This window comes from Bombina bombina, chromosome 1, assembly GCF_027579735.1.
Source record: "Bombina bombina isolate aBomBom1 chromosome 1, aBomBom1.pri, whole genome shotgun sequence".
In the NCBI taxonomy this organism is placed as follows: Eukaryota; Metazoa; Chordata; class Amphibia; order Anura; family Bombinatoridae; genus Bombina; species Bombina bombina.
Genome location: NC_069499.1, coordinates 1038147278 through 1038161169, shown reverse-complemented (window position 1 = coordinate 1038161169; position 13892 = coordinate 1038147278). Strand labels below are relative to the sequence as shown.

General features: G+C 39.8%; 1 protein-coding gene across 1 annotated transcript in view; it reads right to left on the bottom strand.

Moving 5' to 3' along the window:
- Positions 1–13892, bottom strand: part of PABPC1L (poly(A) binding protein cytoplasmic 1 like) — a 756219-nt gene that overhangs the window by 166647 nt on the left and 575680 nt on the right. Inside the window, exons 8-9 of the mRNA XM_053716712.1 lie at positions 3383–3649; positions 3150–3234 (exon numbers count right to left, since the gene is read on the bottom strand). Coding sequence (XP_053572687.1) covers positions 3150–3234; positions 3383–3649 — 352 coding nt within the window. The remainder of the gene's footprint in view (positions 1–3149; positions 3235–3382; positions 3650–13892) is intronic.

Below are 13892 nucleotides of genomic sequence, written 5' to 3'. Positions count from 1 at the left end.
AAGGTGCTCAGTCTGCTCAGTTTCCATGCTTGCTTCAGGAACAGGGTGGTGCTGCTCCATTATGGCAAAATATAAAACAAAATATAATAATGAACAACAATAAATCCCTTGTAAAGTCAATTTTGAGTTATGGAAAAATTGGCCTATTTGCCCCTCTATAGTAATTTATACATTAATTCCTTTCACAGAAACATTGAGGGCTTATTTGAAGAAAAAAAGGGTCCCTGACTGTTTGGAGGGCATATTTTAGTGAGGGCGGAGCGTAAATACTCTATTTTACAGGAAAATTGAAATTTTGGGGCGGAGCTTAAATATCAGTGATTTTGGCAGGAAAATCTGAACATTGGCGTGTCATGATGTCACAACTGTCTACATAAAAAGAGTGTGTGGTGTGGCATGCACGCTCTTATTTGTTACCCAGTTAGGACTGTTTCATGTCTAAATTTCCTCCCTTTATCTATTGAGGTAAACAACAGTTTTAAATAAAACACAAGGGAACATTGCATGTCCCATGGGCTTCTGTACACATTTTATACAGAGAGAACTTAAATATAAGTGCCCCATCCATTGCTGTGAGTGTCTATAAAATATTTATACTTACCTGCATGCAGACACTCGTCCACTTAGAAGCAGACAGCCAAACCAGTACTGAAACATATCAGCAGTGGTAATGGAAAGTAGAGTATAATGTCGATCTGTAAAGGGAGGCAGAAGATGAATCCCTGCGACAAAATTTACAGAGAGCCTCATAAAAAGATTTCCCATAGGTGAAAACATGGTGACATGAGGCAATACTCCCTTTACATACCTCAAACACTGTACTTAAAGAACTTGGTTTCAATATGCTTAGACTCAAGCACATCATGCTTCACCACCGCCTAAGGAGGCAAAGTTTTAAAACTGAGGTATGTCTGAGGGGTATTTATAGGCATTTGGGGTTTGGGACACTTCACATTCTCCTGGTAAGAATGTATACTCCTACAGTAACAGCTTGTGGACTTTCACCACCTATATGAAAGAAAGAATCATAAAACATACCCCAGATACATCCCTCTGACAAGCACTGTACTCTGTGGAGAAACTGGATCTCAATATAGACTGAAAACCCCTTTCTCATAAGAATTAATTCTTCAACCACCTCATGCAGAGGCAAAGGAAAGACTGGGGTATGTGAGAGGGGTTTTATAACGGGTTTGGGGAATCTCTGCCACCTCCTAGTGGTAGAGAAGGGTAATTCCCATGAGTAATGAATCATGGACTCTCACCACCTGTATGAAAGAAATCTGACACAAGGGTGTAAAGCTAACTCATGGATAAGTATGTATTCATGCATCTTTAAGATTGCCATTCAAGGCATGCACGTGCAGGAGTTATGCTGCTGCATTATTAGTGGACATGCCTCAAGCATAAAAACAATGTCTTTTCCATAGTACACAAACATCAGTTCTACAAAAAAATAAAAACCAAACTACATAACTACATACACATTTAAATAAAAACTGCATATTTAAACCTTTCAATCCAAAAAAAAGCAGTACAGACTTTTGCATGCAATATGTTCTGTGACTTGAGTTTGCATGTAATATTACATGTGCAGGTAGTAGAATTACCTTTACCCATGGTGATTTACTTCCATTTGAAATGTCTCAATTTTGAAAGCAAATGTTACCACTGAGTAAGAATATGTTTAAGTGCTGGATTGAAAGTGTAGGACCTAGTTTCTTTTTCTATTCTAGAGAAGACACACACCTTCCCTCGTCGGCATCTGGAAATCAGGCCCATATTAAAGATTTGAATAGCAACCCATAGATAGAGTTAGAGACTGCATCTGGCACTCAGTTACTTCACTAGTAAAATTAATTGGCAGTTTCTTTAGCACTAACTCTCATTGTGCAAGCCCACTGTGGATTTGGCTAGAAAATATAATAAATTTACAACAATGTCCATCAAGGCCTGAAATACTACAACAGGGAGAGTTATAACTGACCTAAAGGGATTCTGGGCCTTAAAAGGACATAAAACCCATTTTTTTTTATTTCAGGAGTCAGATACAATTTTAAACAACTTTCCAATTTACCTATATTATCAAATTTGCTTCATTCTCTTGGCATCTTATGTTGAAGAAGCAGCAATGCACTACTGGGAGCTAATTAAATGTATTGGGTGATAGAATGAGGCATAAATGAGCAGCCACCAATCAGCAGCTTCTGATACTTTTCAAAAAAGGGTACCAAGAGAATAAAACAAATGAAAGAAATAAATTGGAACATTGTTTCAAATCACATGATCTATCTGAATCATGAAAGAAAAAAAATGGGCTTAATGTCCCTTTAAATGGGCTTAATGTGAATTGTCAGGAAAGCTCCCTGAGTGGCTCTCATTGCTCAAAGTAATCAGATGCTGATAGCAGGCCTCTCCTGACAATGAGATTAATAAGAATATTATCACATGGGGTTAGCCAGCCTGTGTGACTATGTTTAATGCATCCTCAGCACTGACCATGAGCCAGCCTAAGGAAATAATGTTATACTTGCAAATTAGCCTCCCCCATCCAAAAAAGATCCAAAGGAGCATATAACCTGAGGTAAACGAACATTCCAAATGGGGAGAAATTACACTGAAGCTTACAGGATGCGGGAGGGTTATATGCAAGAGTAGCACTTATAACATGCATACAATACTTCACAGGGTCAGCTAAAGGGACACAAAAACATGAAGCTTCCCTTCATGATTCAGATACAGCATACAATCTTAACCAACTTTCCTATGTTTATTTTGTCACCTGGGTAGGTCATTTGCCACATTTTACATTGGATATCAACCTTTTCTTAAAGTGTAAACCATACACAATTTTGTAAAGAAATATCTTAAAACAAAATAGTGCAACAACAAATTATATATAACAATGTTATTTTCCTTAAACACTTTATTAGGAAGATTAAATGTTGACTATAATGTCTCTAAGCTGACATAATTTAACCAATAGTACTGAAGATTACAAAAAAAAAAGAAAACCCATAAGCACTTACTAATCATACATTTCCTTAACATTTCTTTTCAATTTAAACATTATTAGTTGAGTGAACAGCCATGTTACAAACCATCTCTAAATAAAATACACTACCACTTATAGACAAAACAGTACTTACGAGGCGGTCTGGAAGTCTGTGCCCAATGAGGAGATGGACGCACTGGAGCTACAGGGCTTGGGCTATAAAACGTTCTGCTTGGAGGCTTCAAAAGAAAATGTTATATCTAAGAAATTCATATGACTGATAAAATGATATACCAATTCATTTAACAAACTCTTCATTATCTGTAATTGTGACATTAACCACAAAGCTATATCATTGTGTTTTCTATATACGTTTGGGCACGCTACCTGTGGAACAGCAGGTAAGAAATAACTTGTGGGCTGTTGGAAGGAACCAAGAAGAGGTCCAGGCATTGCTCTCATTGTTGCTAGTCTCTGCATATATTGATTTGTAAGGATGGCTTTTCTTTCTTCCTTTCTTTGAGCCAGTGCAACATACAGAGGTTTTGTGCTAACTATTCTACCATTCATTTCCGTGACTGCTTTAGTTGCTTCTTCTGGCGAGGAGAAGCACACAAAGCCAAACCCTTTGCTGTGTCCTCCATCTGTCATTACCTAAACAAATACAAAAAGATCTTATCTGAAATACACAATTCTACTTAAATCAAAACCTGAATATATGCATAATTCAGATCCTACAAGTTAAACAAGCTGGAATAAAACATTTCATTTATATTAGTCATTTTCCCTTAAAGCGTCATGAAATCCAAAATTTTTCTTTCGTGATTCAGACAGAACATGTGATTTTAAACAAAGTTACGATTTGCATCTATTATCTAAATTGCTTTATTCTCTCTGTATCCTTAGTTGAAAAGCATATCTAGGTAGGCGCAGGAGCAGCAATCCATTACTGGGTGCTAGATGCTGAATGTTGGCTGCACAAAAATGCCTCTTAAATGGCTCACCCGATGTCTCCAGATAGCTCCCAGCAGCGCAAAGCTGCTCCTTTAAAAAAAGGATGCCAAGAGAATGAAGTAGATTGGATAAAAGAAGTAAATTGGAAAGTTGTTTGAAATCAAATGCTTTATTTGAATCATGAAAAATAAAGTGAAAAAACAGAATTTATGTTTACCTGATAAATTTCTTTCTCCTACGGTGTATCCGGTCCACGGCTTCATCCTTACTTGTGGGATATTCTCAATCCCTACAGGAAGTGGCAAAGAGAGCACACAGCAAAGCTGTCCATATAGCTCTCCTCAGGCTCCGCCCCCCCAGTCATTCGACCGACGGTTAGGAGAAAAAGGAGAACCATAGGGTGCAGTGGTGACTGTAGTTTATAAAATAAATTTAAACCTGACTAAAATGCCAGGGTGGGCCGTGGACCGGATACACCGTAGGAGAAAGAAATTTATCAGGTAAACAAATTCTGTTTTCTCCTACATTGGTGTATCCGGTCCACGGCTTCATCCTTACTTGTGGGAACCAATACCAAAGCTTTAGGACATGGATGAAGGGAGGGAACAAGTCAGGTAACCTAAACGGAAGGCACCACTGCTTGCAAAACCTTTCTCCCAAAAACAGCATCCGAAGAAGCAAAAGTATCGAATTAGTAAAATTTGGCAAATGTATGCAGTGAAGACCAAGTCGCTGCCTTACAGATCTGTTCAACAGAAGCCTCATTCTTGAAAGCCCAAGTGGAAGCCACAGCTCTAGTAGAGTGAGCTGTAATTCGTTCAGGAGGCTGCCTTCCAGCAGTCTCATAAGCCAACCGGATGATGCTTTTCAGCCAGAAAGACAGAGAGGTCGCAGTCGCCTTTTGACCTCTCCTCTTACCAGAATAGACAAACAAGGATGAAGTTTGTCTGAAATCTTTAGTTGCTTTTAGGTAAAACTTCAAAGCACGAACCACATCGAGATTGTGTAACAGACATTCCTTGTTAGAAGCTGGGTTAGGACACAGAGAAGGAACAACTATTTCCTGGTTAATATTCTTATTGGAAACCACTTTTGGAAGAAAACCAGGTTTGGTACGTAAAACGACCTTATCTGTATGAAACACCAGATAGGGTGAATTACACTGCAAAGCAGACAATTCAGAAACTCTTCTAGCGGAAGAGATAGCAACCAAAAACAAAACTTTCAAAGATAGTAACTTAATATCTATGGAATGTAGAGGTTCAAACAGAACCCCCTGAAGAAATGAAAGAACTAGATTTAGACTCCATGGAGGAGCCACAGGTCTGTAGACAGGCTTGACTGACTAAAGCCTGCACAAACTCCTGAACATCTGGCATTGCTGCCAGACATTTGTGTGACAAAACAGACAGAGCTGATATCTGTCCTTTAAAGGAACTAGCTGACAAACCTTTCTCCAATCCTTCTTGGAGAAAAGCTAAAATCCTTGGAATCCTAATCTTACTCCATGAGTAACCCTTGGATTCGCACCAACAAAGATATTTCCGCCATATCTTATGGTAATTTTTCCTAGTGACAGGCTTTCTAGCCTGAATCAGGGTATCTATAACTGAATCCGAAAACCCACGCTTAGCTAGAATCAAGCGTTCAATCTCCAAGCAGTCAGTTGCAGAGAGACTAGGTTTGGATGTACGAATGGACCTTGAATAAGAAGGTCCTGCCTCAAAGGTAGCTTCCATGGTGGAACCGATGACATATTCACCAGGTCTGCATACCAGGTCCTGCGTGGCCACGCAGGAGCTATCAGAATTACCAAAGCCTTCTCCTGTTTGATCCTGGCTACTAGCCGTGGGAGAAGAGGAAACTGTGGAAAGACATAAGCTAGATTGAACGACCAAGGCGCTGCTAAGGCATCTACCAGTGTCGCCTTGGGATCCCTGGACCTGGACCCGTAACATGGAACTTTTGAGTTCTGACGTGACGCCATCAGATCCAGATCCGGAATGCCCCATAGTTGAGTTAACTGGGCAAAAACCTCCGGGTGAAGTTCCCACTCCCCCGGATGGAAAGTCTGACGACTCAGATAATCCGCTTCCCAGTTGTCCACTCCTGGGATGTGAATTGCTGATAGATGGCAGGAGCGATCCTTTGCCCATTTGATGATCTTAGATACCTCTCTCATCGCCAGGGAACTCTTCGTTCCCCCCTGATGATTGATGTACGCTACAGTCGTCATGTTGTCCGACTGAAATCTGATGAATCTGGCCTCCGCTAGCTGAGGCCATGCCTGGAGCGCATTGAATATCGCTCTCAATTCCAATATGTTTATCTGGAGAAGAGATTCTTCCCGAGACCATAGACCCTGAGCCTTCAGGGACTCCCAGACCGCGCCCCAGCCCAAAAGACTGGCATCGGTCGTGATGATGATCCACTCCAGTCTGCGGAAACTCATTCCCTGAGACAGGTGATCTAGAGACAGCCACCAGAGGAGTGAGTCTCTGGTTTTCTGGTCCATTTGAATCTGGGGAGACAAGTCTGCATAATCCCCATTCCACTGTTTGAGCATGCACAGTTGCAATGGTCTTAAATGAATTCGAGCAAAAGAAACCACGTCCATTGCCGCAACCATTAGTCATATTACCTCCATGCACTGAGCTATGGAGGGCTGAGGAATGGATTTAAGAACTCGACAAGCGTTCAGAAGCTTTAACTTCCTGACCTCTGAGATCTTCATTTCTACGGAGTCTATTATTGTTCCCAAAAAGGGAACCCTTGTGGACGGGGACAGGGAACTTTTTTCTATGTTCACCTTCCACCCGTGAGATCTGAGAAAAGCTAGAACAATGTCTGTATGAGCCCTTGCTTTGGGAAGAGACGACGCTTGTATTAGAATGTCGTCTAGGTAAGGTGCTACTGCAATGCCCCTCGGCCTTAGCACCGCTAGAAGGGACCCTAGCACCTTTGTGAAAATTCTGGGAGCAGTGGCTAATCCGAACGGAAGAGCCACGAACTGGTAATGTTTGTCCAGAAAGGCGAACCTCAGGAACTGATGGTGATCTTTGTGGATAGGAATATGCAGGTACGCATCCTTTAAGTCCACGGTAGTCATGTATTGACCCTCCTGGATCGTTGGTAAAATTGTCCGAATGGTTTCCATTTTGAATGATGGAACTCTGAGGAATTTGTTTAGAATTTTTAAGTCCAGAATTGGCCTGAAAGTTCCTTCTTTTTTGGGAACTACAAACAGGTTTGAGTAAAAACCCAGTCCTTGTTCCGCTGTTGGAACTGGGTGTATCACTCCCATCTTTAATAGGTCTTCTACGCAACGTAAGAATGCCTGTCTCTTTATCTGGTCTAAAGATAAGCGAGACATGTGGAACCTTCCCCTTGGAGGAAGGTCCTTGAACTCTAGAAGATACCCCTGAGAAACAATTTCTAGTGCCCAGGGGTCCGGAACATCTCTTGCCCAAGCCTGAGCAAAGAGAGAAAGTCTGCCCCCTACTAGATCCGGTCCCGGATCGGGGGCTACCCCTTCATGCTGTCTTGGTAGCAGCAGCAGGCTTCTTGGCCTGTTTGCCCTTGTTCCAGCCTTGCAATGGCTTCCATGCTGGTTTGGGCTGGGATGCGTTACCCTCTTGCCTAGTGGCTGTAGAAGTGGAAGTCGGTCCGTTCCTGAAATTGTGAAAGGAACGAAAATTATCCTTATTTTTAGCCTTGAAAGGTCTATCCTGTGGAAGGGCATGGCCCTTTCCCCCAGTGATATCTGAAATAATTTCCTTCAACTCTGGCCCAAATAGGGTCTTACCCTTGAAAGGAATATTAAGTAATTTTGTTTTGGACGACACATCCACCGACCAAGACTTTAACCAAAGCGCTCTGCGCGCCACAATTGCAAAACCAGAATTTTTCTCCGCTAATTTAGCTAACTGGAAAGCGGCGTCTGTAATGAAAGAATTAGCCAACTTCAGGGCGTGAATTCTGTCCATGACTTCATCATAAGAAGTCTCCTTTTGGAGCGAGTTTTCTAGTTCCTCAAACCAAAAAGCCGCTGCAGTGGTTACAGGAATAATGCAAGAAATTGGTTGAAGAAGAAAACCCTGTTGAACAAAGATTTTCTTAAGTAAACCTATTTTTTTATCCATAGGATCTTTGAAAGCGCAACTGTCTTCTATTGGTATAGTCGTGCGCTTAGCTAGCGTTGAAACTGCCCCCTCTACCTTAGGGACCGTCTGCCACGCGTCCCTTCTGGGATCAACAATTGGGAACATTTTCTTAAATATAGGAGGGGGAACAAAAGGTACTCCTGGCTTCTCCCACTCCTTATTAACGATATCCGCCACCCTCTTGGGTATTGGAAACGCATCAGTGTGTACTGGGACCTCTAAGAATTTGTCCATTTTACATAATTTTTCTGGGATCACCAAAGGATCACAATCATTAAGTGTAGCTAGGACCTCCTTAAGTAGGGCGCGGAGGTGTTCTAGCTTAAATTTAAATGCTATAGTATCAGGCTCTGCCTGCTGAGAAACCTTTCCTGTGTCAGAAATTTCTCCCTCAGACAGGCCTTCCCTCACCGCTAAGTCAGATTGGTGTGAGGGAACTACAGATAACTTATCCTCTGCGTCTGCTTGCTCATCCTCTGTGTTTAAAACTGAGCAATCACGCTTCCTAGGAAAAGCAGGCAGTTTGGATAAAAATGCTGAGAGAGAATTATCCATTACTGCCGCTAACTGTTGCATAGTAATCGCAATTGGTGTGTTAGATGTACTGGGCATCGCTTGCGCGGGCATAGCTGGTGTTGACACAGAAGGGGAGGATAGCGAGCTATCTTCACACCCTTCAGCTAAAGAATCATCTTGGGCTATATCTTTAAGTGTAATTGTACGGTCCTTAAGCTGTTTGGACGCTATAGCACATTTCACACATAAATTTAATGGGGGAACCACCTTGGCCTTTAAACATACAGAACATAGGCTATCTGAAGGTTCAGACATGTTTTACAGACTTAAAAGTAACTTCAATGCAATAAAATTTATTTTTGACAAAAACGTTACTGTCTCTTTAAATAATAAAAGTGCACACTTTATTACTGAAACATCAAAATACCATCAAAAACACATCCGATTTTTATGAAATTTTCACCACAGTGTCATAATGCTTTGAAAAGGTTGCACACAAATTTTCAGACCAATTAACCCCTTAATGCCCAAACCGGAGCTAATAGCAGTTAACCGGTTAACACACTACAGTACTCTGCCACAGCTTGCCCTGTGGCTTTTACCTTCCTTAGGGTTATTTTGGTAAGAATATAAGCCTCCCTGGAGCCCTTTCTGATGCCTCCGGACTCCCCACGTGAAGCTGCATGAACTGGCTAGTCAAAACAAGTGCGCAATTTAGGCGCGAACATGAGGCTTCCTTCCTCTGCATACCAGAGTGGAGGGGTCTTTCTGACTAGATTAAGGTGTCCAACTAAGTGCCAGGCGCAAATTAATCCCCAAAAGTGTTTTAAGTTGATAAAAAAACACCTATTTAAGTTGGAAACTTGCTAAAAAGCAATCGATTAGCCTACAATAGTGTCAACCAGCATAAGCCCTTAAAATAAGCCATCCTTTTATTGCTGAATCTAATAACAATGGCTTACCTATCCCAGAGGGAATTTCTGACAGTCTTCTAGCATTACTGGGTCTTGTTAGAAAAATGACTGATCATACCTGAAGCAGTTAAGCCTGCAAACTGTTCCCCCCAACTGATGTTATCTGGTTTCAACAGTCCTGCGTGGGAACAGCAATGGATTTTAGTTACTGGTGCTAAAATCATAGTCCTCTTAGCAGAAATCTTCTTCACTTTCTGCTGCAGAGTAAATAGTACAAGCCGGCACTATTTTAAAATAAACTCTTGATAGAAGAAATAAAAAACTACAACTAACACCACATACTCTTTACCACCCCCGGGGAGATGCTACTAGTTAGAGCGGCAAAGAGAATGAGTGGGGGGGCGGAGCCTGAGGGGAGCTATATGGACAGCTTTGCTGTGTGCTCTCTTTGCCACTTCCTGTAGGGATTGAGAATATCCCACAAGTAAGGATGAAGCCGTGGACCGGATACACCAATGTAGGAGAAAAGTTAGTTTTCATGTTCCTTTAAACAAGGTTAGATCAATTAATAGATACTGTGCTCAGAAAAGTCGTAATTTCAAATACATTAAACTCAAAATTGGATAAGACCGGCTTATCTCATGTAAAGTAAATACAAATGAAAATGTCAAATCTTGTTTATAGGTAACAAAAACTACAGTTATAACAAACATAAAAAGTGCAAATATTCCGGCAATGCTTTATAACTTATGAATGTAGTCAAGTAAATGAGTTCTATAAAGTCTGAAAAAATAAATCCTCAATATTACGTAATATTTTATTGTGAGAGTCACACACTAATACTTAAATGGAGGGCTGCTCATTAATGATGGGATAGGCTAGGGCCATATTAAATTATACTCACTTTTGCAAATAAGATCTCAAAATTAAATTAGCTACTCTTGAGGCATACAAATCTAAATTAAAAGGGATCTTAATGCCAGTTTCTCTCATAATACACACACAGCATACCATTTTAAACAACTCCAACATTTTCTCATCTTATTAAATTTGTGTTTTTTTTGTTCTTTTGGTATCCTTTGCTAAAGCAGCAGCAATGCACTACTGGGACCTAACTGAAAACATCAGGTGAGCCAATGACAAGAGGCATATATGCTCAAGAACCGATCAGCAGCTAGCTCTAAGTAGTGTGTTGCTAGATAGTATGGTGATGAGGTGAGGGCGCTGTTAAAGAGCTGAAGGAATAAGTGGAAAAAATTAATTGTATAAAATTTCTTAATTTGGGAAAAACGATGTGTATTAATAAAGTGCTAAGTGTATAATATTTCTTTAATCCAAAAAGGAGTGTATATAGGAGGACTTAAGCAGTATATGAAGAAGTGAAAGATAAGAGGTCCTGTGTGTAATGTGGGGTGTTAAATTTAAGGTGCCTGTGCCAAATAAAGTATGCAGTAAACAGTGTGATCTATATTTTAAATAGATTATGATGTGTCATAAGTAGTGAATGTGTAGCGGCCGGTAATTAATTAGATAAGAGTACAAAATATTAATGAAAATTATGTAGCCGTTAATATTATTTGCAATATGCCGAAAGAAATTGAGTATATTTATATACTATACTATGGATCGTCTGCAATTTGTTTAAAAAAGACCCAGTATTAAGAAAAAAATGATTTATTTAAAATATTAAAAAATAATTCAATGACCTTCTAGGATTTTTGGGACGTCTCTCAATAAAGTGATCACAATATCTTATTAAACTTTATAGATGCATCAATATGATTAGACAGGAATAAAATATTTCACAGTAGTCCCAATATAAACATTTGTTGCAATTTCCACCTTAAGCAAGTTGTGATGTGTAGTATATCGAATACAAAAGGTAAATAGTTATTTGGTATTTTGTTGAACACTTTTCCTTTGGTGTCAAATCACAGTAACATCGGAACAAATAGATACATTAGAGTTTGCAGCGTATTATGTTTCTAAAATGTACCATCGTTTTTTGGGTTACTTTGTATCTAATGTGAGTAACTGCCCTTACCTAACGCAGTTGTAATAAGCCTTTGTCAACCTTTAGCTAAGTGAATAGTCTTTAGGATATGCCATCAGTATAAAATTACCTGTTTTGTTCAAGTTTCTGACTGATGTCTTAAAATTCTTCTTCGTAGAAGAGGTCCGTCTGACCGCTTGGTTGGCAGTGCTCTCCACCCTGCCGCAAGTGTTGGCGTCTGACGTCACACTCCCTGTGGGAGGAAATTCTGCGGTAAAACTTTTTCCGGTTTTGGTCCGTTGTCACTTCACTTGCAGATAGCAACAAGCCACTTGAAATAAAAACTGCACTTATAATTATAATTAAATATTAAACATGGGCTGCCCCTTTAAGGATTTGGGTATAAATAGCCAATACTATGAACTTGCCAACTGAGCTTGACAAAGATTTGAAACGCGTTGCTCAGTGATTATTCGTTGTTTGTATCACCTGACTTTGATGCTAAGGACTTTCTGTAGTCTTGTAACTTGTTCAGGTGTTGCTTCTGTTTGGCGTTTTCCTGTTTCCCCTGTGAACTCTCCTAAAAAGTGGTCGACCTGTGCTCTTGGACGAAGTTTGTGGCGATAGCTACAAGAGTGTTCCGCAAGAGTCCCTGGAGAGATGGAGAGCTGGGGAGACTACGCTGATTCCCATTTTCTTATGTGTAAGTACGAATGTACTTTGTTTTAAACAGCCTTTGATATCTACCTAAGCAGGCGATTTTGTCTCTTTACTTAGACGGCTTATGGCTTTCACTATCGATCCACCCTTTCGAAAGGAATTCGGAGGTTCTACTATCTAACTATCCTGTGAAAAAGAATTTGGAGGGTCCTTTGTCTTTGGGGCTATTATCTACTCTGAGAAGGATTATCCCTACGGAAGTTAACCCTTTTCTTAACAAGGGGCGAATTTGCCTTTATTTTTTAATCAAAGTTGTTTATTATTTTTATTGCAGGGCATAGCGTGTATACACGAAAGTATCTCTTTTTTCTTGGTGTATTTTAAATGTATGAATATATTAATGTATCCATGTTTTAACTGTTATTTTATGAATTTTTTGCTTATTAAGTAATATGTTGAACTATTAAATTACATTTTATTGAACTTTACACCGTTCCTTTGAGGATTGTAATTAATTATTTGATTTAAAAATTTGGATGAATTGTGTGTGTGAAAATATATTCTGAAGATATATCTTTTACATTTGTAGTCAATATATAAAAGTCTTATTTATTTATATATTTATTCACTTTCTTCCTTTTTACCTACAAGCTTTAGCATTTTTTTGCGCAAAATTAGTTTTTTTTTTTTTTAATGGAGTAGTAGACTTAAACACAGGCTTAATTCTAACCAAGTTACAAGGATAGACTAAGCTCACAAGTATATGAGCCTAATCCTAGAAAAGTATGCTTCTATGAAGCATACTTTTCTAGGATTAGGCTCATATACTTGTGAGCTTAGTCTACCCTTGTAAATTGTTTATTTTTATGCTTACGCACTGCTCCTAAAATAAGACCTAATTAACGCAAATCTCAGGTTTAACAAGGTCCATAAGGAGAATCCTACTATTTACATTTAACCACAGTTAACAACTTGTCTAACTTTGGGGTAAAGGGTTTCTCCATTTTTTCTAATTTTTAATTCTAACCAAGGCCTGAAAAAAGAATGAACATCTGGCACATCCTCCATGCGCTTGTGCAATAAAATAGATAAAGCAGAAATTTGACTCTTCAGGGTACTAGCAAATAAACCTTTCTCCAAACCCTGGAGAAAAGACAAAATCCTAGGAATCTTAACTCTACAACATGAGTAGCCTTTTGATTCACACCAATACAAATATTTACGCCAAATCTTATAATAAATCTTCCTAGTCACAGGCTTACGAGCCTGAATCATAGTCTCAATGACTGACTCAGAAAAACCACACTTAGAAAGAATCAAGCATTCAATCTCCAAGCAGTCAGCTACAGAGAAACGAGATTTGGATGAAGGAAGGTCCTTCCTTAATGGAAGACACCAAGGTGGAAGGGAAGACATCTCCATCAGATCTGCAAACCAGATTCTGCAAGGCCACGCCGGAGCAATGAGAGTCACCAATGCCCTCTCTTGTTTGACCCGAGCAATGACCCGAGGAAGATGAGCAAACGGAAAAAACACATATGCCAGACTAAGTCTAAGGAACTGTCAGAGCATCTATCAGAACAGTCTGACGATCCTTTGACCTTTGACCTTGACCCGTACCTCAGGAGCTTGGCATGCCATGACAATGCCATGAGACCCAACTCCGGCTGCCCTAACTGAGAATCAAGCTGGAAAAT